This window comes from Chelonus insularis, unplaced genomic scaffold (genome assembly GCF_013357705.1).
Source record: "Chelonus insularis isolate UGA/USDA-ARS -01 unplaced genomic scaffold, ASM1335770v1 contig_116_pilon, whole genome shotgun sequence".
NCBI lineage: Eukaryota > Metazoa > Arthropoda > Insecta > Hymenoptera > Braconidae > Chelonus > Chelonus insularis.
In genome coordinates this window covers 1,088,836-1,110,954 of record NW_023276357.1, presented here as the reverse complement: position 1 = coordinate 1,110,954, position 22,119 = coordinate 1,088,836, and the positions used below count along the sequence as shown (strand labels likewise).

The 22,119-nt window shown below is 27.4% G+C and overlaps 3 protein-coding genes across 9 annotated transcripts; 2 read left to right on the top strand and 1 right to left on the bottom strand.

The window, feature by feature from the left end:
* Positions 1-4,604: 4,604 nt before the first annotated feature.
* On the top strand, positions 4,605-9,381 carry LOC118074562 (damage-control phosphatase ARMT1-like). Of its 2 annotated transcripts, XM_035095885.1 has the most exons (8): positions 4,605-5,081; positions 5,163-5,310; positions 7,414-7,545; positions 7,630-7,735; positions 7,938-8,182; positions 8,256-8,441; positions 8,531-8,939; positions 9,011-9,381. In XM_035095885.1, the coding sequence occupies exons 3-8, from the start codon at positions 7,463-7,465 to the stop codon at positions 9,344-9,346; spliced, it is 1,365 nt and encodes a 454-aa protein (XP_034951776.1). In that variant the 5' UTR covers positions 4,605-5,081; positions 5,163-5,310; positions 7,414-7,462; the 3' UTR covers positions 9,347-9,381. The 2 variants fall into 2 exon arrangements, with proteins under 2 accessions (XP_034951776.1, XP_034951767.1); XM_035095876.1 differs by lacking the exons at positions 4,605-5,081; positions 5,163-5,310 and having other exon boundaries at positions 7,335-7,545.
* Positions 9,382-10,328: 947 nt separating this feature from the next.
* sau (Golgi phosphoprotein 3 homolog sauron) lies at positions 10,329-13,185 on the bottom strand. 2 transcript variants are annotated; one of them, XM_035096551.1, is made up of 6 exons: positions 12,920-13,185; positions 12,517-12,806; positions 12,132-12,378; positions 11,881-12,056; positions 11,478-11,753; positions 10,329-10,835 (listed from the first exon to the last, which is right to left on the bottom strand). In XM_035096551.1, exons 2-5 carry the CDS (start codon positions 12,763-12,765, stop codon positions 11,505-11,507), a joined length of 921 nt encoding a protein of 306 aa, XP_034952442.1. In that variant the 5' UTR covers positions 12,766-12,806; positions 12,920-13,185; the 3' UTR covers positions 10,329-10,835; positions 11,478-11,504. The 2 variants fall into 2 exon arrangements, with proteins under 2 accessions (XP_034952442.1, XP_034952437.1); XM_035096546.1 differs by having other exon boundaries at positions 10,330-10,835; positions 12,517-13,184.
* Positions 13,186-13,334: 149 nt separating this feature from the next.
* On the top strand, positions 13,335-21,911 carry LOC118074383 (myotubularin-related protein 3). Of its 5 annotated transcripts, XR_004691205.1 has the most exons (14): positions 13,335-13,561; positions 15,149-15,235; positions 15,453-15,767; positions 16,432-16,618; positions 17,089-17,862; positions 17,991-18,176; positions 18,389-18,553; positions 18,625-18,872; positions 19,153-19,374; positions 19,527-19,800; positions 19,887-19,991; positions 20,089-20,273; positions 20,438-20,511; positions 20,848-20,978. XR_004691205.1 is itself a non-coding variant. In XM_035095546.1 (13 exons), exons 3-13 carry the CDS (start codon positions 15,460-15,462, stop codon positions 21,146-21,148), a joined length of 2,955 nt encoding a protein of 984 aa, XP_034951437.1. In that variant the 5' UTR covers positions 13,335-13,561; positions 15,149-15,235; positions 15,453-15,459; the 3' UTR covers positions 21,149-21,911. The 5 variants fall into 5 exon arrangements, 4 of the variants coding, with proteins under 4 accessions (XP_034951437.1, XP_034951466.1, XP_034951457.1 ...); XM_035095546.1 differs by lacking the exon at positions 20,438-20,511 and having other exon boundaries at positions 20,848-21,911; XM_035095575.1 differs by lacking the exons at positions 13,335-13,561; positions 20,438-20,511 and adding an exon at positions 13,619-13,824 and having other exon boundaries at positions 20,848-21,911.
* The last annotated feature ends 208 nt before the right edge of the window (positions 21,912-22,119 follow it).

Sequence of the window (22,119 nt, the reverse complement as noted above, 5' to 3'; positions counted from 1 at the left end):
CGTGTAAACGAAAACGACAAGGATGAACCGAGACCTGCGATTACAATTCTAGAATGCCAAATGGTCGAAGCTGCACGAGCGTGGAATCGCGCTCGAGGGTCAACTGCCAGTTCAGGCTACACACTAGGACTCTGGAATTCGAATTGTAATTTCTAACCGCGTAACTCCATTCGTACGAACCATTACCCCCCTAGTAGAAATTCACAAGCATCCGACGTTGTGATGCTTTTAATCTTTTCCATTTTTTTATCGTCCACCATGAATTCACTAAGATGTTCATTTTGATTTTTTTGTTTTCATAACTTTTCTATATATAAAAACATCGTTTCTCTCACTGTCAGATAATACATTGCTTTTTTATTACTGGAACATTAGAGATAGTAAGTTTTGAATGTAGCTCATCTTATTTTAATACTTGCAAAAATACCAGCTTACAATAAATAACATTCACAGTTTTATTAGAATTTTTTTTTTTTAAATAAACACATTTGTTGTGTAATTCTCATTAAACCAATATCAATTTTTATCTTTAATAAATTAAATTTACTTTTTTAGAGAATTTAATGCATCCAAGTGTTTCATATTGTTAAATATTTGATTTGTATGCTCAACCGTGGATAAATTTGTTGTTAGCAACGATCGATTTGCTTGTTGATGTTTAGATTGTAGCTTAGACCATAGCTGATCGGACGTTACGTTTATTCATTATTAATAATTTTAACCTTAATAAATATTTGTAATATTTTTTTTTAACGAATGTATTATTAGTTTATATTTTTGTATAACATTATCAATTACTTATACATTAATACAAACAAATTAATTATTATTGACTTATTTGGCAAGTTAGATTTTTCATTGCAAACTTTAATAGTAACATAAAGATAAAAATAATCAAACGAGATAGAAAAATGATCAACTAAGATAAGCTTGACATTTTTCAATCAAGTGACAAAGTCAAACAATTTTTTATGCATGCCTGCTAGTTTGAACTTGTAATATCTCTACTTTATAAAGTTATTTCTATCAGTCATTTGATAAGCTTATTATAGAAATGGAATCAGTTTTATTCATAGGCAACTTCTTCAATAAAAAAGGAAAATCATATTTCAATAAAATTATTGGGATAATAATAATTATAGAATAAATATATAAATTATTCCATGAGAATCTGACAAGTAGAAAGCTTACAATATCTATAATTAAAAATTTTGTGACACAGATTTGACAATATCATCCAACAAGAGATTCATTTGAATCTCCTTTAATGAATTAAAGTAACAAAGTATAATTAAGTATCTAAATTATAGATCATCACGACATTACTCTAACTAAAATAAACCTGACTAGTAATTTCTCTAATAGTTAATATTACAAATAAAATTTTTCACTGTCAATCAAATCATTATTGCACTTCTCCAGCAGATAAGCACGACTAATCATTTCTGGTTTAACACTGTGTCAATCTAAGCCATCCATAGCCCAATGTTGAACCAGGGAGAAGCCAATCTCTCTGCTAGAATTACAATACACCATGATGCACTATTAACATAAAGATATTTATTTTTTATTTAACCACTAACAAATATGAACTAATTTAATAATATCAAAATTGATCATAAATGTAATAATTATAAATTATATCTAAAATTAAAAATAGATAAAAGTTTTCATAAGTTTGAGAAATTAGTTGGTATATTATATTACAATAATATTCAATTAATTGAATAATAATATTTTCAATTTATTCATGCATTGACAAAATTGATGGTATAAAATGTGAATTATTCTCGTTTGAAATTGTCAATTTTCTAGTTTTATTTGTAGTCTTTATAAGTACTCCACATAATGTTTGTAATATGTAATTTCAATTATTCGAGAAGTATCTTTTAATTACCATTTCGTTTGTTTTGTTAGATCTTTCAAGAGAATGTATCCATATTCAATAATCACATTAATTATAATCATGTTTTTAATAATTACAGTTTTCAAAATTCATGTCACTAATGAGATGTGATTAAACATAACAAATTTCAATTAATTGTAATAGAAGCATTTTCATAAGAAAAATCATATTCATTGATGTTTTACATAATAATAATTTTAGTGATAATTTTCATGATTTAATATTGTTCATAATTTTTTATGTTCTGTAATAAGTTTCTGCTTTATATTTACAGTAACAGAAGATGTTAAGAAGAGTATGAAATATATAACACCTCCAGCGAAAATTATCAGACAAATAACCACTATTATTGTGCTATCAAAAGTCATTATAACAAAGTTCTTTTATGATTATTATCAGTATCTTACCTAATGTTTCTAATAATAGAAAGTAAAAATATTTTTCACATATATATAAAACAAGCAATCACAGTTTGACACATACATGATAGGTTGATACTCTGTTGCTCCTTTTCTATTTAATTTGTCTGTATTCATTAAAAAGTATCCATTCCCAACAAATATCAACTTTTCCAATGGTAGGCAAATTTTCTAGAATATTTTTCTAATAATAAAATGTGCCTAGCTAATACAATCATGGGAAGTAATATAATAAGAGCTCATTACTTTTGTTGAGTTGATGCATATCAATCTTTTGCCAAATAGCATCATATTGAAAAGTCAAAGTACAAGTCATCAATAAGTGATAATGTGGTGATCATCTGTATTTTTTTATTCTGTAAATAATTTACTATGCTCCTCCTCGATTTCCCTCTCTATTTCAAGGTCAGGTGTAAAAGGATCTAGTGCTGATGCTCCAAAAGACGAAGACCCTTTATGTAGAATTAGCCAGCTTAGAAGACCTATGAACAGAATCATAATAGCGGCTATTATCAATTTTTTTGGCGTTAAAAAAGTAAACATTATGGGTAATCAACTATTAATGACTCAATTTATTACTAATAATACAGAAATTTATTCTTTTTCTTTGCAACAAAATGGAGACAACGAGAAAAAGATGATTCTAGATTTTTTGAAAATGATAACATGTGTTGTACAATCACTAAAATATATAAGTACTCCTAAAGTCGTTTCAACTTCTTTTTGGTTCATTGGATTTAAACTTGTTTGATGTACAGGCTAGTTTAATTTAAGAGTATTAAGAAGTCCAGCTCAAAGCAAAAAAAAAAAAAAAAATCAAAAAAATCTCAAGAGCCCTTAAAGAATGCTCAAGAATCAACTAGTAACAAAATAACAAATTCCAGAAGTTCTATAAAATTAGTTTATGAAACAAAATTACGTAAGAAAGTGTGATAGTACTACTTAATTTATCGCATTTAAATTTATACTATCTGAATTGTCAGAGAGAATTAGTTTAAAATAAAAACTTCTAATTTAAGCCTGAAAACAAAAACATCTGAATCATTTTCAACTTTCTAATGCCAATTAGAGTTTATAAATTAATTTAACAGAAGATTCAATGTTAGTATTAAACAGACATAAAATATGAATTTATTTATTTTATAATTAGGGAAAGTATGGAGATATTTAAATCCATTAAGAACACATACTTTAATCTCACTCGTTCCTTAATAGAACGAAAAGCATCAGTGGACACTCATTTGACCACTGATGGCCTTATTCTACAGAGCACTACTCACATAAAGACCAAAATTAACTTTAAAAGCCAAAGTTACACTAATGAGTGGATTTTACTTCAGCAAATTCAATTGTAATTTGTGCATTTATTAAAAACAAACCTAATAGTTAAAACTATCGATAAAATAATACTCTGCTTTATAGTAAGACAAGAATATGAAATATGTACACTACAAATTACCCATAAAATAGCATGTTTTGATTATAATACTTATTCATATGTAAATAAATAACAAAATCAATACGACGTACATTTTGAATCTCTGATTTTTCAATGCTTATCATATCGTCCTATCAGATATGAAATATATTTTTTTCTGTGAATAAAATTAGCTCCACCTCGACTGAATCCACTTCAGGAATTATATCATAGTTAGTATCGAATGAGACGATAATTTAGTTAAATCTAGATTTAGTATTGGCATTTACTGTAATGCTGATACATTTCAATAGTTAGTTCGATATCTGATAAAAAATGATCAAGAACCAATCATTGAATGATTCTCCACACAATTGGACATAACCTACTTTTTCATTTGTGTTCAATTATTAAACAAAAATATTATCAGCAATAAATACATTATTTATTAATGTGCTGAATATATATATATATATATATAGATGTATATGAATAAATATATGTAGTGTGTTGTATATATTCATTCGTTATGAGCTGAACGTGTTATCCAGAAAAAAATTAATTCATGCTAACGTTTGCATATGCAAGTATGGCTCAAGTAGCACACAGTCCATTTGCTCGAATAATTAACCATGAACTTTCATAGTTTGCATTTTTAATCTATATTTCGAGGTATCTCACAATATTCGCAAGCTGCGTTAAGAGACTTCACCGATTCATACTTTTGATAATTTTCATAGAAAATTGCGGTATTTATCATGGTTTATGTAGAACGTTATTCACAAATGAGCTCGATAAATTAACTTACCGGTAGCAAGAGCGCACGGTGGCGTTCGGAATTCGTGGGTCGCAAGTTATGCCGCACTCGGTGGTATGTAGTAATTAGCAACATTGTTGCCAGTCCCTACACCAACGCGGAGTCTTCATCTGTAGACATCAATTGCATCCAACTATTATTTCAATTTACGTTTGGAATCATATTAGAATGATATTCGTTTAAATTAAATCAGAGTTTATAGAATTAAGTAGTATGAATTCAGTTCTCGAGTACATCTGCGAATGAGTTATGTTGTGAGTTTATAATTTTCAAGTTTCAGTTGTTGTTACAAAAACACTTTAGCCAAAGATAATTACTTATTGCTCTTCTGATTTCTTTCTCATCAAACTGAACAACTAACATTTACATTAAAGTTCTGATGCATGCAATATACTAGTTGTTGTAAGAAGTGGTATTATCAATCTTGAACAATCTCAAAGTAATATTAACCAACTTTTTGTCACAAAAAATATCGTCTTTGCTTGGAATCTTAAGATAGTGTCTACTTTATATGGTTGCAAGGTATAAATTTAATTATGTTTATTCTAAATTTACTTTTAATAAATAACCATTTTTTACAATTAATTTTTTATTTTCTATCAGGAAGACATTGTAATGGAGTTCATTTTCAAAGTTTGTAAATTTGTCATATCTTTACGTTTGGAGACATTTAAAAGGTTATATTGAGATATTGATGAATAATTTTATCTAAAAGATAATACAAAATCTGGAAGGAATTTAAACAAATTCGGTATAGCTATTTTTTCTTTTTTTTATAACAAATAAACTCTAAAATGAATGAAGTAAAAAGCAATAAGTGATACAATGAATGAATAAACCAACAATTGTGTTAAAAAAAAGAGTTTAAAATAATTTTGTTATTTATGATGAATAAATAAATGGATTTGCTTAATGCTGTTATAATTCCATTCAGCAATAAACGTTGACAAGATTTGTATCAGATTAGAGCAAGGTCATAACTGTAATAAAAATTTTACTACTCGGAATATTTTGAATGAATCAGTCAAGTCATGCTACAAGTATTTTTTGAAATTCAAACGGATAAACTGATAAAGATAAGTAAGAAGATTTATTAAATGTTATTAATTTCATCATCAAGATATAATGCATAACAATAAATTTTACAAACAATGAATATTGTCAGAGTCAGACATTTTTTTTCATTTATGAAAATTACCTGAAAAGAGATATCAGGTGATTGCTGGAAAAGTGAATTATTTTAACATAAAAAATAATCAGACTTGAATAATGATCGAAAATGAACTTATACCTGCAAGTACTGATAATGGGATACCTATGTAATTAGATTTGTGAATAAATATAATAAGGTTATTATTATGCTAGAGCACGGTCAATGATCTTGTCCGCATGATTACGATAAGACACGACTGAGAGGTATATTTAACAAACTTAACTTTGATCCTGAATTTTCACCAACCTGCACGTCAACAAAACAAAAAATCAAATATGCTAGAACTGCATTAACAATTTTACGTTGGTAGATATATCAGTATGACAAAAACGATGATAAAAATAAATGCAAATAGTTATCACACAATGCATATACTCAACATCGTTATTTATCCGATAAACTACAGTGTTTCGTCGTTCTTTTTTAATGCTATTGGCTAATCCATGCACTGCATGAATTTACCATTCCAATCTCAATTATCGAAAATTAAAAATTTAAATTTGTGTGCCTCGCGTGCCGCCTCTGGGGATAATTCTACTATACATATATGCAATTCGGTACAATAGCGGGTAGGGGTGTTGAAGAGAACGTACAATATGTTACAATACAACCTGATAGACATGTTTCGTAATGATGTGTTAGCTTTAAATGAAGCGGTTATCGAATCGTCAAACAATGACATCTCAAACGTATCCAAATATCTGAACATTCTGCCTGCAAGTGACACCACATGTAGAAACCAAAACAGTTCATTACATTATCAAAATTATTTTAAACTCACTTTAGGATTCAATTATTTATATAAGTTTCTAAAATTATTATCTTTCCACCTGTCATTTGGAATAATCATTTCTCATTTTTTATGCACTGTTTAAAAATGAAAATAATGAAAGTTGATATACTCAAGAAGTAATTCATTTATACTTGGTAAATTCCATTCAGTATAAACATGTTATATTTATTATTTTCATCCAATAGATTTACATAGTTTTCTTATAATCTATACGCAATTAAAACTCGCAATATTTATTGAGCAAATAATGTTTGTTGACATGAAGTTTCTTTATCTGAATACGATGGAGAAAATGTTAGAAAAAAAACATCCAAATCATCAGAAAATTATCAAGTTTACCATTTAATTGTTCAATTGGCACACTTTACATTCAACAGATTGATGAATTCGTAAACATTATTTCTTAAATGATTATTTATATTCATTATATTGCAAAAAATAATTTATGATAAAAACTTACATTTATAATAATTATTGTAGAAAAAATACTTAATAATAAATATTAGGAAATGGTCACTATGGATCTCTAGGGTCACAAATCAGTTACATTTTATTGTTTTTTAACTTGCAATAATTGATAAAAATTGTGAAATTAATTTTTTTAATAAAATTATCAACTTGACCTTATTATCCTGATCTCAAATTTATCAGCATTAATTTTTTGATTAGTTATTTTGTAGGACAAGTAATTTATTTTTAGGTTTACTTATAGCTATATAAGATACATTGTTATGTTATTCAAAGTTATTTAACTTTAAAATATCAAGTTTCTTACTTTCAAAAAAGATGGCTCTCTTTATCGTAATGACAAGGTTGTTTTTGACATCGTATTTGGTTATTTTGTTCAGTCACACTGGAGATACTGCATGTAATATCAAAATCAAATATTTTGGTAATATGTCATCATCAGCACTAGACATAATGGGTCTTCAAGATGCATCTCCTCCATTTGGATCACATCTGTCAGGATTATATAAAAGGTAAGTACAACCAAAATTACCTACATAACCTCCGACTCCTTCATTCTCATGGTTTATTATTGGATCCTAATATTAAAATTACAGAAGCTTCGCTTATGTCACTCTAAAAGATCGAGTACCTGTAACAGTAACTCGAATTATTGACCGAATGAGCAGGAGTAAAGATGAAATTATTGAGAAATATGGACAGGTAAACATTTCATTTCATTTTAACCTCAATGTCAAATAAATTTTTATAAATTTGTTGACTAAATTTTATTTTTAAATAAAATTTTGAATAATTTTATTAATTCAAAATTTTTCCAGTGATAAAAAATAAAATTTAGTCAATGAAAGTGATCAGAATGGCTTATTATTTCTTCAAGATTAAACGATAAATGAATATTTCATAGGATTCAGCAGAAGAATTGAAACAAGTTATTGGTGATCTCAGTGAGTTAAAAAGTGAACTCATGACTAATAAGTTTTTATCACGTTTAAATAGTACTAATACTGAAAATAGCAATGATATTATTAAATGGAATAGAGAAATTGAAAATCAAATTGATAAAGGCAAACCACCAACATGGTACAATGCTACTTGGTTATTTAGTGAATGTTACATGTATCGACGAATAGCACAAATATTTCAAGTAACGTAAGTTGTTTAAAATTCGTTTGAATTAGTTATTAAATGCTGAAACTAAACGTACAATATTTTTATATTTTAGCAAAACATTAACTTCGTATGACCCTTTTGAAAGTTTAAAATATGAAAGCTTCCATCAATCACTAGCACCAATGTCATCTTTAGCTAAATTTATAAACACACTTTTAAATAAGACTGAAACTTATTCACTTGATGAACAAAAAACTGATTTCATTAATTTACTCAAAATGAATCTTTGGGGAAACCAGTATGTCTATAAAATTACAAAATATAAATCTTTAAGACAATTAAGAAATTTGGATATTAATAATTTTTCATTTAATCTATTGACTTTAGGTGTGATTTATCTTTAAGTGCTGGAGCATCAATACCTGTAGAAGACCAAAATCCATTCGACCAAATTGCAGAATTGGAAGAGAACCTTCTAATTAACGATAGTGAATCAGTATGGAATCTGCTCAATCAAGCTAAAGAAACAAGAAAGAATATTACAGTTGATGTAATATTGGATAATGCAGGCTACGAACTTTTTACTGATTTATGTTTAGGAATTTTTTTAACTAGTCAAAATATAGTTCATAAAATACGTTTTTATGTAAAAATGTTTCCTTGGTTCGTAAGTGATACAATGGAAAAAGACTTTTATTGGATGATAGATCAATTAAAAAATTCATCAAACAATAATTTAAAAGCAATGGGAGAAAAATGCTTGGAATATTTAAAATCTGAAAGATGGTCTATTGAAGTAAATAAAAATTTAATTTTATATATTATAAAATTAACTCTTCAATGTAATAATTTAATTTTTTATAATAGGTTGAATCCTTCTGGACAGAACCATTTGATTTTTCAAAAATGAAAACTGAAACACCGAAATTATATAATAAATTATCAGAAGCGGTTTTAATAATTACCAAGGGAGATCTGAATTATCGAAAACTACTGGGAGACATTAACTGGGAATATTCAACTAAATTGAAAACTGCTTTGAGAGAATTTCAACCGACTAACTTAATTGCACTACGTACTGTAAAAGCAGATTTGATTGTTGGAATATCTTCTGATAAAGCTGCTGAACTCTCTCATAAAGATCCGAACTGGATGACTACTGGACAATATGGAATCATTAGTGCTGCTCTTAATGATTCGTAGACATTAAAATGTCAAATGAATGGAATACCAAAAAAGAGAAAGAAATAATTTATACATAAAAAACGATGAAATATTATCGTATAATACATATCAACCGATTTAATGTAAATTAATGTAACGAGTTAAAATTGAATTTTACAGTAAGTTAATCTCAAATTGAGTTTTTGAGTTAATCTAAGCTTCTTTAAGTATGACGTCATATTATCCTTTATTAGGGTAAATATTTTTTTTATGATTAAATCTAAATTATAAACTTGATACAAAATGACCGCATAATTAAACTCGTTAATTATCGTGTAGATTAAATTTTGGTCTTTATTTATAACATTACTTCAAACGTCTATTCATTTCTTGTTGTTATACAACAACTATTGAAAGTTTTTAATTTATTCTTAACATTAAAAAAATATTAGAAATTAAATTTATCTGCTCAACGATTCGAATATTACGAATTTTTCGCACACTTCTTGTTACATAAATTTATATAATAGTAGTTGATAGATATATTTATGAATTATAATTAATAGATAGTACAAAGCTATTGAAGATTGTATTTATTTCATTATGCTTATTTTTAATACAATGCTTATTACTTAGAACTACTATCTGTAAATATATTATTATGTATATTGTAACTTTAAGATTATTTGTACAATTATCTATTAACATATTGTGTATGTATATACTGTATGTAACATAAGAAAAAATAGTGAAACAACAAAAATCGATATATGTATAATATATGCATGATATTTATATCACCAACATTTTGTATTTTAAAATATTAAAACAGTAATATCATTTAATTCCTATTTAATATAATAATTTCACCATAAAATTTTCAGTGCTTAAAGTAAATTATTCTGCATAGTTATTAATAACTTGTTTGTTAATTACATTCGTATTAATTTTTTCACCATTTTACGTGAATGAATGATTCAAATATAGATATCTCATTTTGATATTATAAAAAGATAACAAGTAAAAAGTCCAACATATGTATGATTTTCATCGATATTAGTAGAAATAATAATACTGTGCAATCTCAATACAAAATTAAATTTTATAATTTTCATTCTTATTTTTCATTTACTGTAAATTCATTCAATTATCAAAAAGAGATTGAACAATAATGACACTTTTAATAAATTATATTTACCATTCGTTGCAATTATTTTTTTCATGTTTGAATTAGGATAAATTATTATTTATTTAAGAAATAATGAAGCGATTAAAAAACTTCATATTAAAAATTTTCATATTCTATTAAAATCAAATATAAATCAAAATTTTTTATCCAATAACTTTACCTTAAACATTATAAAAACCTTTATCCATCAGATAGACTCCTTAAAACAAATCCCACCAACTCTTCTAATTATTTGGGAAGAAAATTCGTCGTGGAAGATAAACTACCACATTGCCATAAAGTAAAGGCAAGCTTATCAGCTTGCTATTAAATCATATTTATGTGATTTATTAGAGGTTCCTGTTAACACATCAAAAAAAAAAGAATAAAAGCTGAATATTGATTTATAAGGAATTAACTGTGTGCTATTTATAACTATAATCAATCATTATTGGAATTATTTTATTAAACAATTAATGATTGACCTGCAACCATTATTAATAATTTTATTTTATATACTTTTAATTTATATTTTAATATTACCATAGTAATTTTCACTATTCGAAGAATTTTTGTAAAAGTAAAATAAATTTTCCTTTTATTTAAAAAATACCACTCTCAAACGGTGAAAAAATTATCTCTGAATTTATCAATTTTATTTCTGAATTCATTCATATAAAAATTTGGTTAAAATGAATCATTTATTTTCGTAAAAATGTTGGTGATTCTTAACTAAGTTAAAATTATTATGTTCATAAAGTTTAAATAATTAAAAAAACTGTTTAACTGAAGTAAATGCAACAATGTCAATAATATTTTCTTAATTTTTTAATTTCACATGGCACAAATGTAGCTCATGATGCAATTGATGGCTGTCAATTTTAGGGAATGTCTTTTATGACTTGATATCAAATATGTGATTTTATCTAAGATATGATGTTATAAACATTTGGAACTGACATACATATTAAAAATTTTTGCAAATATATTTAATATTGGTACCTGATGCTCGCAATCCTTGGGGTAATGTTACTTGGTGAATGCAGCAAAAACTGCCCATAAAACTGGATTCGCGTTGGGTTTAGCAGCTTCTGCTTCGAAATCAAGCTCCAATAACGTTCTTACTCGGCGCATGGCCACTTCATAATCATCATCTGATAAAGGAGCGAATGCATTTTCTAACACGTCTGCTGCATGTGCTAAGAATACAAGTGCCAATGTTCTTCTGTCCATACGACTCGCGTCATTGACCCAACGACACAAAACAGCTTCTTGAATCTGAAAATTTTTCAATAAAATAATATCTGTCATATGTTACCAGTGTTTATGTTAATTTATAAAAATTTAACGTTCAATTTTAGTATTTTTACTTTAGATAGAAATTAGTTACATGTTAATTACTTACTTTCTTAACGAGTCGAGTTTTTGCTAAATTGTCAGTCAAAGGGTGTGTTGTCATATCAAATAGCAAAAAATTTTGTTTTTCTGTTGTGAGAACACCTTTTTCAACTAAATTTTTCGCTAATCTCTCACGAACATTTTTTAACTGATATCTAAGCTTTAGAGGATTCCATGTTTCACCTAAAAACGAACAATAAAATAACACAGTGTTATTATGAATTATCATTAAATTACATAAAATTTTCAATCACCAACCACTTAAATATTCAATCCAACATTGAACAGGCTCTGGTGGTTCATATTCTTTGAGATGTTTAAGTGCTTCATCAAGAAGAACATCACCAGTGGGTGCATCATTTTTGACTAATAATTTTCTGGTCAATAAACTTCTTTTACGCATTCCAGCTTTCTCTAGTTCAACACGACCCCGTAGTCCTAATTCTGCTAGAATACATCCTCTTAATCCTGAACTTATACAATCATTCCAAAATGAAGTGTAACCCTAGAGTGCAAAAAATAAATTTAATTGCATGAAACTTTTGATCCATAAACAAATATTATTAATTCAAAAATGAAAACAATAATTGAATGAACTTAGTTCATAAGCAAAATATCAATTAATTGTAATAAACTAATAAACCTCTTTATCTTTGAGTCCGAGTAATAAAACCTCCTCCATGAGTGTCAATCTTGTTTCTTTATCTGAATCTTCATCAATTGTTGGATTGGAGTTAAGATCTTTGGGAGAATTACCATCGGCTTCTGGTCCATGACCTGAGGATTGATCATTAAAAACTCCACTATGATCGGAAGTTCCATCCTGGTTCTGTGGATTGCCACTGTTGACTACTCTTCGTCTTTGCACTAATCCGTCAGTACGATTCATCATTGTTTTATTACGTTAAAAAAAGTTCAAATTCACAAACTTCACTACAATAAATATATATTATCCTCTTGATGAGTTTTATTTCGTGAAACAGAGTTAACGAGGTGTATCATCTAAAGAATACAATTTTGTTGACGTTTATTACAACACAACATACCTTTTTCCAAAATGGATTGCCAACGTTTTCAACTTTATTCATGACAATCGACACATTGATTCAAGTAATATACATTATATTCACCAGAGGTCACACGATTTCCGTATCCATTGATAATAACCACCAGTAAATTTTGATAAATATTATCGTTACACTTCGTTTATTTTATTTATAAAATGACAACACACCTACGCCATATTTTTTCTTGCTATTGGAAAATCAGTAGTGTTGCCTTCCTGGCTTGATTTCTTTTTTTATAGATTGAAATGAATGCCGTGACCTTTTCTTTTATTCCATGAGTTATCGACTGTAGGTAATTCGTAGAAATTTTTCTACAGTACTTATCAAATTTGACCACAGAGGGCAGTTCAATAACTTGGCGATACCAGGAAAAAATACACAGTCGTACCAACAACAGTCCTAGGGACTGTACAAAACTGTGCGCCAAGTTTGTTCGTCATCATTTTACATGTTAATCGTGTATAAAAATAATGAATGTGATAATAATAAAAGATTTAATAACTTTTCGTGAGTATTAGGATATTGACGCGATACTCGAACCAAATGTATTATAAATATATCATCGACGCGTCTGGACTGAGAGTGATTTATATTTACATATCAGCTGCTCTCTGTATACATGTATGTATATGTATTCTAGTGAATTAGCACTTTATATTCAGCGTGTAGTATTTCGAAAGGCAATCGTTCTCTCTTAACATTGATGAGTAAATCAATACAATATTAATACGATTTTAATTAATCTAAAGAAAAATAAAATGAAAGAATGTCATGTACTTCCATCTGTTATCACAATTCAATTTAAATAACAGTCAAATCAATGAATTGGAGTAAAAATGTGGCCGAAGTTGATTACAGTATGATGCCATGATCAAGTTTGTGTTGTAAATATACCTTGAATACCATTTCGGACGCACTTTCATGTTTATGTAGTTTGCAAAACTCAAATGTGTCTATGTATTTTAATTCGTGGACTATTTACTATTACATGAGACATTCTCTACATGTAAAATTCTGATCGCGAGTGCAGTATTGTATCTATGCATTTTATTACAATGGCTGCACGTTAACATTCATATAACAAAAATGTTGATAAAATTTTATTATCTGTACTGTTGAACTATAAAATTCAATTGAATCTGATTTACTTATTATCTTGGTCAGATTTCAATATTTATGTTGACAAAATTTTTGCCAAAGGTCAATCCCACTTTTTACACATATATTTATTATATATATAAATATACATATAATGCATGAAATCATATTTTTGTTTTATTAATTTGTAACATTGCCGCTGCAATGAAAACTGTGTTTTATCGTTGTGAAAGACATGATAACTGTCAAGTACAATTTACTTAATTATTATTTACTCGCGAGTGATTTAGTAGAATGTTATTTTTAATGAAACGTCAATTTATTGTTACTGAATAATGAATTTCTTTTCAATAAAATGTCGATTACCTAGATAAAGAGAATGGCCTCCATAGACCTTGTCTTTAGTGTCACGACCATTCATAACATTTAGAATATTGTTTAAGTTACAAGGATTTTATGAAACTTTTTTCAAGTTTTCGAAATAATTCGTGACTTTTTGAACAATTTTTTGTGGAATAAAGTAGTAATGTAAGTGACTTATTTGTCATAATAAATAAATTTTAGAAATTACTAGTATGGATACTGACTGTGCTGTTAACGAGTTTTATATTGATCTTACACATCCAATATATTTTTTTATATGTTTTAATACATATGTACATATTTATTGAAATACTAATTAATCTATTTTTTTACAATGTGAAGAAAAATTTATTGATTTAATTGATTATTATTTAAGTACTATGAGTAGGTATGTAGGCATGTATGTCCGACATTTCCAACTTTCATGTTGACATAAATTGACTTTCCATTTCTCTCCCAATCGAAGGTTAAGATTATTGCGATATTTTTTCTTTTTGTATCATTATTGTTTATTATCTGTTTATTGAGTCTTTTACAATCTTTATACACATCTATCATTGTCAAGGATATCATCTCTTTTATTGTTATTTTTTGTATCATTATAATTATTGGTGTGAAGAAGGTGAAAATTTCATTCCATATTAAGCGAATAAATCACATTTAAAGTAATGAATGGCTGTGAAATGTAATTAGATTTTTTTTTTAAATATGGCGAAAACATAAATAAATATTTTGTATCTGTTTCAGAACGCTGAGTGATAATTTCGTAGCTTTAAAAGGGACTATAAGTGACGATAATTGGATAAATTAGAGATTAATTCAATTACTTTTTTGGTATGTATGGCAATTTTTAAATATTTACTTTCTTATTGCTTTTTAAAGAATTAAGAAGTGAAACTAATGAAATTCGAAAAAAATTTTTATTCTAATTTAAAGGAGATAAATAATATATTGATTTATAAAATTATGATAGTAAAATTAATTCAAAGATTGAAACACTGTTATTAAAAAATTAAAGAAAAAATAAAATGATAAAAATTATCATTTTCAGTGTAATTATGGAGGGATCAGAAGAACCTTCAAGTCTTCAATCAATTTGTCATGTTCGTGCATCTGAGCTTTTTCCGAAGCATACTCATTTTGAAAGTGACGACCCATCTTTAAGTATACCATTTACGCCGTTAAATGGAGAATTTTTAGTTGCACTAGGAAGAACTGCTGATGGTACACTAGCATTATCTAATTATCGGTTGTACTTGCAATTAAGCCAAGCGTGTTACAACATACCATTGGGTCTCATTGAACAACTCGAAGTTAAAGAGATTTTTTTTCTTCATATTTGCTGTAAAGATGCACGTTCAGTGAGGTAAATCATGCATGAATCATCTTATAATTAATTTATTCTAACCAACTCTCAATTCAATTATCAGTTTTCAATTATTCCATACTTTTAATTAGTAATTTAAGTCTTGGAAAATCATATGGGTTAGTAAACAATTTATGATAACCTTTGATCTAAATTTGTTTTCTACTGCTCATCAATTCTAATAATAATACTGTTGTGATAGATTATATGATAAAAAATTTTATTATTTGATCAATCAACATTCAATTTCGTGAATAATATTAATATTCTTTGATTGAATTGTCCATTCTTAGACCTTCGGTATTTCTATCTGAAAACAATTATAAGTGCTTTTAAATATTAAAAATTATTAATAATATTTGATAAATCCCATATGTTGATATACTATTTATTCGTTAAAACTTTTAAGTAGTTTAAATGGAAATCAATGTAGTAAGTTCAAACAATCCACGTGCCTTTTAACGTGTTAAATTGATTTATCAATACAACCTTTAGGTCATTTCACAACAATTATTTTATTTTTATTGTTTAGTTATCTTTATGTTGATATCATTTTTGCAATTCATTGTTTAAAATATTTATTTAATTTGTAATTCTCACTCTAACTATCAAAAACATGTAAACATTAATACTTGATTCAATAAATATATTAAATTATTTACAGCTGTGCATTTTCGACAAATGAACATTGTCTCGACTGGTTCAAGAGAATCCACAAAGCTATTTATTCACGAAAAAGTATTGAAGATATTTTTGCGTTTGCATATTATGCATGGTCTACTGAAGAAGGTAGAGACTATCCAAGGCTTGGGAAGGATAATAATTCGTTCATTGCAACATTTAATTCTGAGGTACGTATTGTAATTTAATTATAGTAACAATGGGTTTTTATCGTAGCTATTTTTACCTTTTTCATGAATATACAATTTTGAGTAAATTAATAACAGATTGGACTTATTAACAGTCATTATACGATTGAATTATGTGTAATAATTTTTTTTGTACACACTGTCGTTACACGTGAAGAAATAAAAATAAGTATTAAACAAAAAATCTAATCTCCTGGATGACTAGAAATTTCTATTATTGAAACGAAGTTTCATTCTACAATAATTAATATTGAAGATTTTTTAATCACTGTTGGTTTTTTTTGGCATATTTTATATCAAATAACAAACAATTATTCAATTAAGTTTATTAAAAAGATAATTATACCTTTATGAATCAATAACTAATTAATTTCATGCTTGAATGTATAAATTTAGAATATCACTCGAAGTAAAGACTTCAAGATTGAAAATTGGAAATTTCTATGTTCAAGGTTGAACGATTGAAATTCAATCTTCATGGAACTTGGCGTATCAGTCACATCAACAAGGATTACCAAATGTGTCCTTCCTATCCTCCAGAAATTTTAGTACCGGCTTGTATTCCGGACAAAATCTTAGAAGCTGTCGGAAAGTTCCGAAGTTTTAGGCGGATTCCTGCTGTTGTTTGGCGTAACGTAAGAAATGGTGCTGTGATAGCACGTAGTAGTCAACCAGAAGTAGGTTGGTTAGGTTGGCGAAGTCCAGAAGATGAAGACTTACTAAAAGCTTTATCCGACGCATGTTCATATGACAGAGGGGAATCAACGATGATTGACTCTCCAAATTCATCATCTAATTCTAGTGAAGATGCTGTTAGTATTCAAAGTCCTACGCCAAAAAAAGTATTGATTATTGATGCAAGATCTTATACAACAGCGGTAGCTAATCGTGCACGTGGAGGTGGTTGTGAGTGTCCAGACTATTATTCCAGCTGTGACATTCAGTTTATGAATCTTCCAAATATACATTCGATAAGAAAAAGTTTTCACGCGATAAGACAACTCTGTGCATCTGATGCTAATTTACCAAATTGGTTAACATTATTAGAAGGAACTCGATGGCTACAACATATGTCTGATTTACTGCAGGCTGCAGTTACTGTTGCATCAGCTATTGAAAGAGAAGGACGTCCAGTGCTTGTGCATTGTACTGATGGATGGGATAGAACGCCTCAGATTGTTGCACTTGCACAAATATTATTAGATCCTTATTATCGAACTATGGAAGTGAGTATATAATTGCTTGTTTGTTGTAAATTAATTCATAGTATAGACCCAGATCAAGTATGACAGTTGAAATATGATCAATATTGCTATTATTTTGATTATTAAAATTAATTTTTTTTTTATTCAAGGGATTTCAAACACTTTGTGAGAGAGAATGGTTAGACTTTGGCCATAAATTTGCTGATCGATGTGGTCAGATAATTGGCTCTGATGATCCAAATGAAAGATGTCCAGTGTTCCTTCAATGGTTAGATTGTGTCCATCAATTAATCGAACAATTCCCATGCAGTTTCCAGATGTCTTCTACATATTTTGTAAATAAATTCAATTTTGTTTTTTTATTCAACCATCACACGACATTATGTAATCAACTGAATGTTTGTTTAATTCAAATGAAATTCTACCAATAAGACATTATTATTGAAAATAATAGAAAATAAGACATTTCAGTATTGCATAATGTCATGCCTTAACAAAGAATAATTCATAATAATACAAAATTAATATGTAAATGTTCTGAATGTAGGTAAAACTAGCACAGCATACATATTCGCAATTATTTGGTACATTTTTATGTAATACAAGACACGAAAGGTTGCGATTAAGGATAAGAGAGCGTACATTTTCGGTGTGGCGTTTTTTAAATTCAAGTTCATTTATAAACCATTTGTATTCACCGTCGAAAAATCAGGCAAGATATTTATTCAAATTTAATACCATTCATTTGTAATTAATTTCTTATGGACAATAGCTTTGCTTTAGGTATTGTGGCCAAAGTGTAATGTACGTGACCTTGTACTGTGGTCTGAAGTCTACCTTGGATCTATGGAAATGTCACTTAATAAACCAGATAAACAAAGAGTTCCTCTAATCGATAATGAAAACAACGATAAAGATGAAACTCATGGGCAAATGACTAAAACACGATCTTATGGTGATCTTATTCATCCACAAGATCATGCAGCTTATCTTTACCGTCGACTTAGTGATCCCAGTATTTCTATTGAAAAGTATGTTGATATTTATTACTTTACTTTCTACTTAGAATATAATATTAAATCTCAACATTTAATTAAGATGAATTAATATAAATTTCATCATGAGATTAAGAAAGTGAGGCAAATTTTCGCTCTTTCACTTTATCTTATTACTGATAAATTTAATAATACTAATTATTCAGAAAGTAAATAAAAAATGTTTTAAACAATTACATATATTAATTATTTTAATAATTTGATAATGAGTGTTCAGCATACTAATATTTATAAAACTTTTATTAATTACTTACAGAAAGTTTGATGCAATTACTCTGGAAAATGTATCGGATAAAGCAGAAGGTGAAAGTATTGACGATAAAATTAATGGCATTTGTGAACCAATAAAGGAGAATGGTTCTCAAGCTAATCATAACAATAATAATGAAATACCAAATAATCCTTCAGTAGACAGTTCTACTGATACTCTTATACCCAGTAGTGAAACAGGTGTAATATCTGATGGCAAAAATGACACGTAAGTCTTTTTATTTGACTGATCATTAATTCATAAATTTTATCTCATTAAATAAATCGTTGATATTCAAACACTGTATTAATAGAGTTGTTGAATAATTTCATGCATTGAATACTCATAAATAAATTAATTCAATGATTTAATTATTTTAGGTGTCAAACGTCTCTTTCTCAAGAAAATGTGGCTTTTTGGGTAGAAAATAATACAGATCAAGCAGAATGTAATCATGTAAACCATGAAGGGAGTGAAATAAGTGAAACAAGTGTCCCTTTAACATCAAGAACACCTAGCAGTATATGTCCTGCTTCTCCAATACATCAAGACCTTGTCATAGATAATCCTGATAGCCTTGACGACGTGGATGGACTTCCCGTTCTTCATTGTGATATACAGTTACGCATTCAGCAAATTATTGTTGAACACAAGGTCACATTATATTACTTTTAATTATTTCAGTATTGAATTACAATTCCTTTATAATGTGTTTACTTAATAAATGTTTTTTTTTGTAGGTGAGAGAAGAAGCTTTGAGAAAAGAATTACACACTACGCGGATAGCTTTAATTAAAAAAGTCTGTAATAACCATAATGAAGAAAACGATCGTACTGATGAAATTGTAAGATTTTTTTCTAAATATTTAGTTATAGTATCATGAAGTTGTAGTATCTATTGATTTATAAAATAAATAAATGAATTTATTTTTCTATTTATAGGGCTCATTACCAGATTCAGTAGGTAGTGCTGGAGATCACGGCGAGTCTCTACCCTCAGATATGTCTTGGGAAGCAGTAGAAGAAATTGGACCTGCTCCAACACTTTGGGTTCCCGATCATGCTGTCAATAGGTGTATGGGATGTGATACACAATTTTGGTTAGGTCGACGAAAACATCATTGCAGGTACAATAATAATTACTATTATTTCAACTATTCCTTCAATTTTATTAACAAAAATCTATAAATTAAATAAGACCTAGAATGAATTAAAAATTTAACTCGATTCTCTTTTCTAAATTATTTATTTAATTTCTTTTTTTCTCAATTATAAATTCTTGTCGATCTAGGAGGTCTTTGTAAGCTCTAAGAACTCCAAAAAATGATGTTGCTGAAATAAGTGTAAAAAGTAGTGATTTCTGAGGTAATTTATTCGAGAAATATTTCGATACTTTCAATGATTTTTTGCAGTTTTTAAATTCATAAATAATTAATAATCATTGCTTAAATAAAATTAAAAAAAATAAAACGGAATTAATTGCAGTTTGAATAAAAAATATCTAAAGCTATTAGTCTTTTTAAACTGATTCAAAATCCCTTGTCACAAAGGATGACATTTCTTATTTCACCCTAAGAGTTTTATTTTCTGTTGTGAATAATAACTGTTCATCATTTTTAACGATTTTTCTTTATATAAACGTAATAATATTCAATTTTTTTTTTTGTAATGATTAGTTATTAATACAGTTATACTTTACAGATGCTGTGGTAAAATTTTTTGCGCTGATTGCTCTGAAAATTCAACACCACTTCCTAGTGAGCAACTTTATAACCCAGTGAGAGTTTGCAGTGAATGTTTTTCTCGCTTACATCATCATTCAAATTCATGTCAATGTAAAAGTCTCCAAAAAAGTAAGCACATCGATAACGATTCTTTAGATTCAATTTCCAATTCTGATATCACATTTATCAATACAAAATGCAAACTAAATTCTATTCAGTCTAAAGAAAACAATGGTGAGACTTCATTGACAATTAATTGCCAAAAAAATAATCGGTGAAGTTTACACTTCTCTGAATCGAGTGGTCAATTAATGAATAAAAAGAAAAGCAAAAGAAAAGATAAACGATATTTCAATTGAATTCGTTCAATTCAAAATTAACATCTGAAATGATAATGTAAAATAAAATCTAAAAAAGGACAAAGATACGATTAATAAATAAATGATAGTGTAGTTTCTTGCACTTAAAAAGTTTTTTTTATTTATATAAAGTAAATATAGAAGGAATGGATAACGTATTAATGTCTTATATTATACATGATAAAATATTTATTACTCAACTAATAATATTTTTACGACAATGCATATAGAATCAGTGTTTATTAGATATTCACATCAGAATAAATATAAATTTTAGTATAACATAAGTATATACATATATATAAATGAAATTGTACATATGTATTTTTAACGAGTCAGTACGTGTATGTGGTTATAAAGTGAAAGAAAAAATTATTTCTTGAAAGATTATATTTTACCATACCAAGCGGTGACATCCACAATACTGTGCACATTTGTGCAAGGCTGTGATGGATTATTTTCAGACACGTATCAACGAATGGACTTGTATAGTAATAAATAGTAAAGTATAACAATTAATTAATAAATAAATATATTAATGATATTAATGATCAATTGATTAAATACTAAATTTAACAAATCAAGTATCAATAAAACAATTCTTTAGTTCAAATTTCCTTATTGATCATTATTGTAGTTTTATCATAAACTAAATTACATTCATCACACAATTGTTATTATTTTGTCGGTATTATTTATTTAGTTTTCTTTTGTTGTATTATTATTAAAAATAAAATAAAAATACATTAATAAACAAAAATAATTATGGACCACGTTTCCAATATTAATAATCACGGCATATTTTCTTTAAAATCTTCATAATTGTGTTAATAATTACAAATAATATTTTTTTTTTGAAATAATCGAATTGTAAATAATTACTTATTAAT

What these genes read in the sequence shown, in the direction of transcription:
- LOC118074562 (XM_035095876.1), top strand. Translation starts at nt 7,352, where the DNA reads ATGGCTCTCTTTATCGTAATGACAAGGTTGTTTTTGACATCGTATTTG. An exon ending in CTGTCAGGATTATATAAAAG is followed by an intron (nt 7,546 to 7,629) that starts GTAAGTACAACC and finishes TTAAAATTACAG; the next exon opens with AAGCTTCGCTTATGTCACTC. An exon ending in TTATTGAGAAATATGGACAG is followed by an intron (nt 7,736 to 7,937) that starts GTAAACATTTCA and finishes AATATTTCATAG; the next exon opens with GATTCAGCAGAAGAATTGAA.
- sau (XM_035096551.1), bottom strand. Translation starts at nt 12,765, where the DNA reads ATGATGAATCGTACTGACGGATTAGTGCAAAGACGAAGAGTAGTCAAC. An exon ending in TTGGATTGAATATTTAAGTG is followed by an intron (nt 12,057 to 12,131) that starts GTTGGTGATTGA and finishes GTTCGTTTTTAG; the next exon opens with GTGAAACATGGAATCCTCTA. An exon ending in AAACTCGACTCGTTAAGAAA is followed by an intron (nt 11,754 to 11,880) that starts GTAAGTAATTAA and finishes AAAAATTTTCAG; the next exon opens with ATTCAAGAAGCTGTTTTGTG.
- LOC118074383 (XM_035095546.1), top strand. Translation starts at nt 15,460, where the DNA reads ATGGAGGGATCAGAAGAACCTTCAAGTCTTCAATCAATTTGTCATGTT. An exon ending in ATTCACCGTCGAAAAATCAG is followed by an intron (nt 18,554 to 18,624) that starts GCAAGATATTTA and finishes GCTTTGCTTTAG; the next exon opens with GTATTGTGGCCAAAGTGTAA. An exon ending in ACGATCGTACTGATGAAATT is followed by an intron (nt 19,992 to 20,088) that starts GTAAGATTTTTT and finishes TTCTATTTATAG; the next exon opens with GGCTCATTACCAGATTCAGT.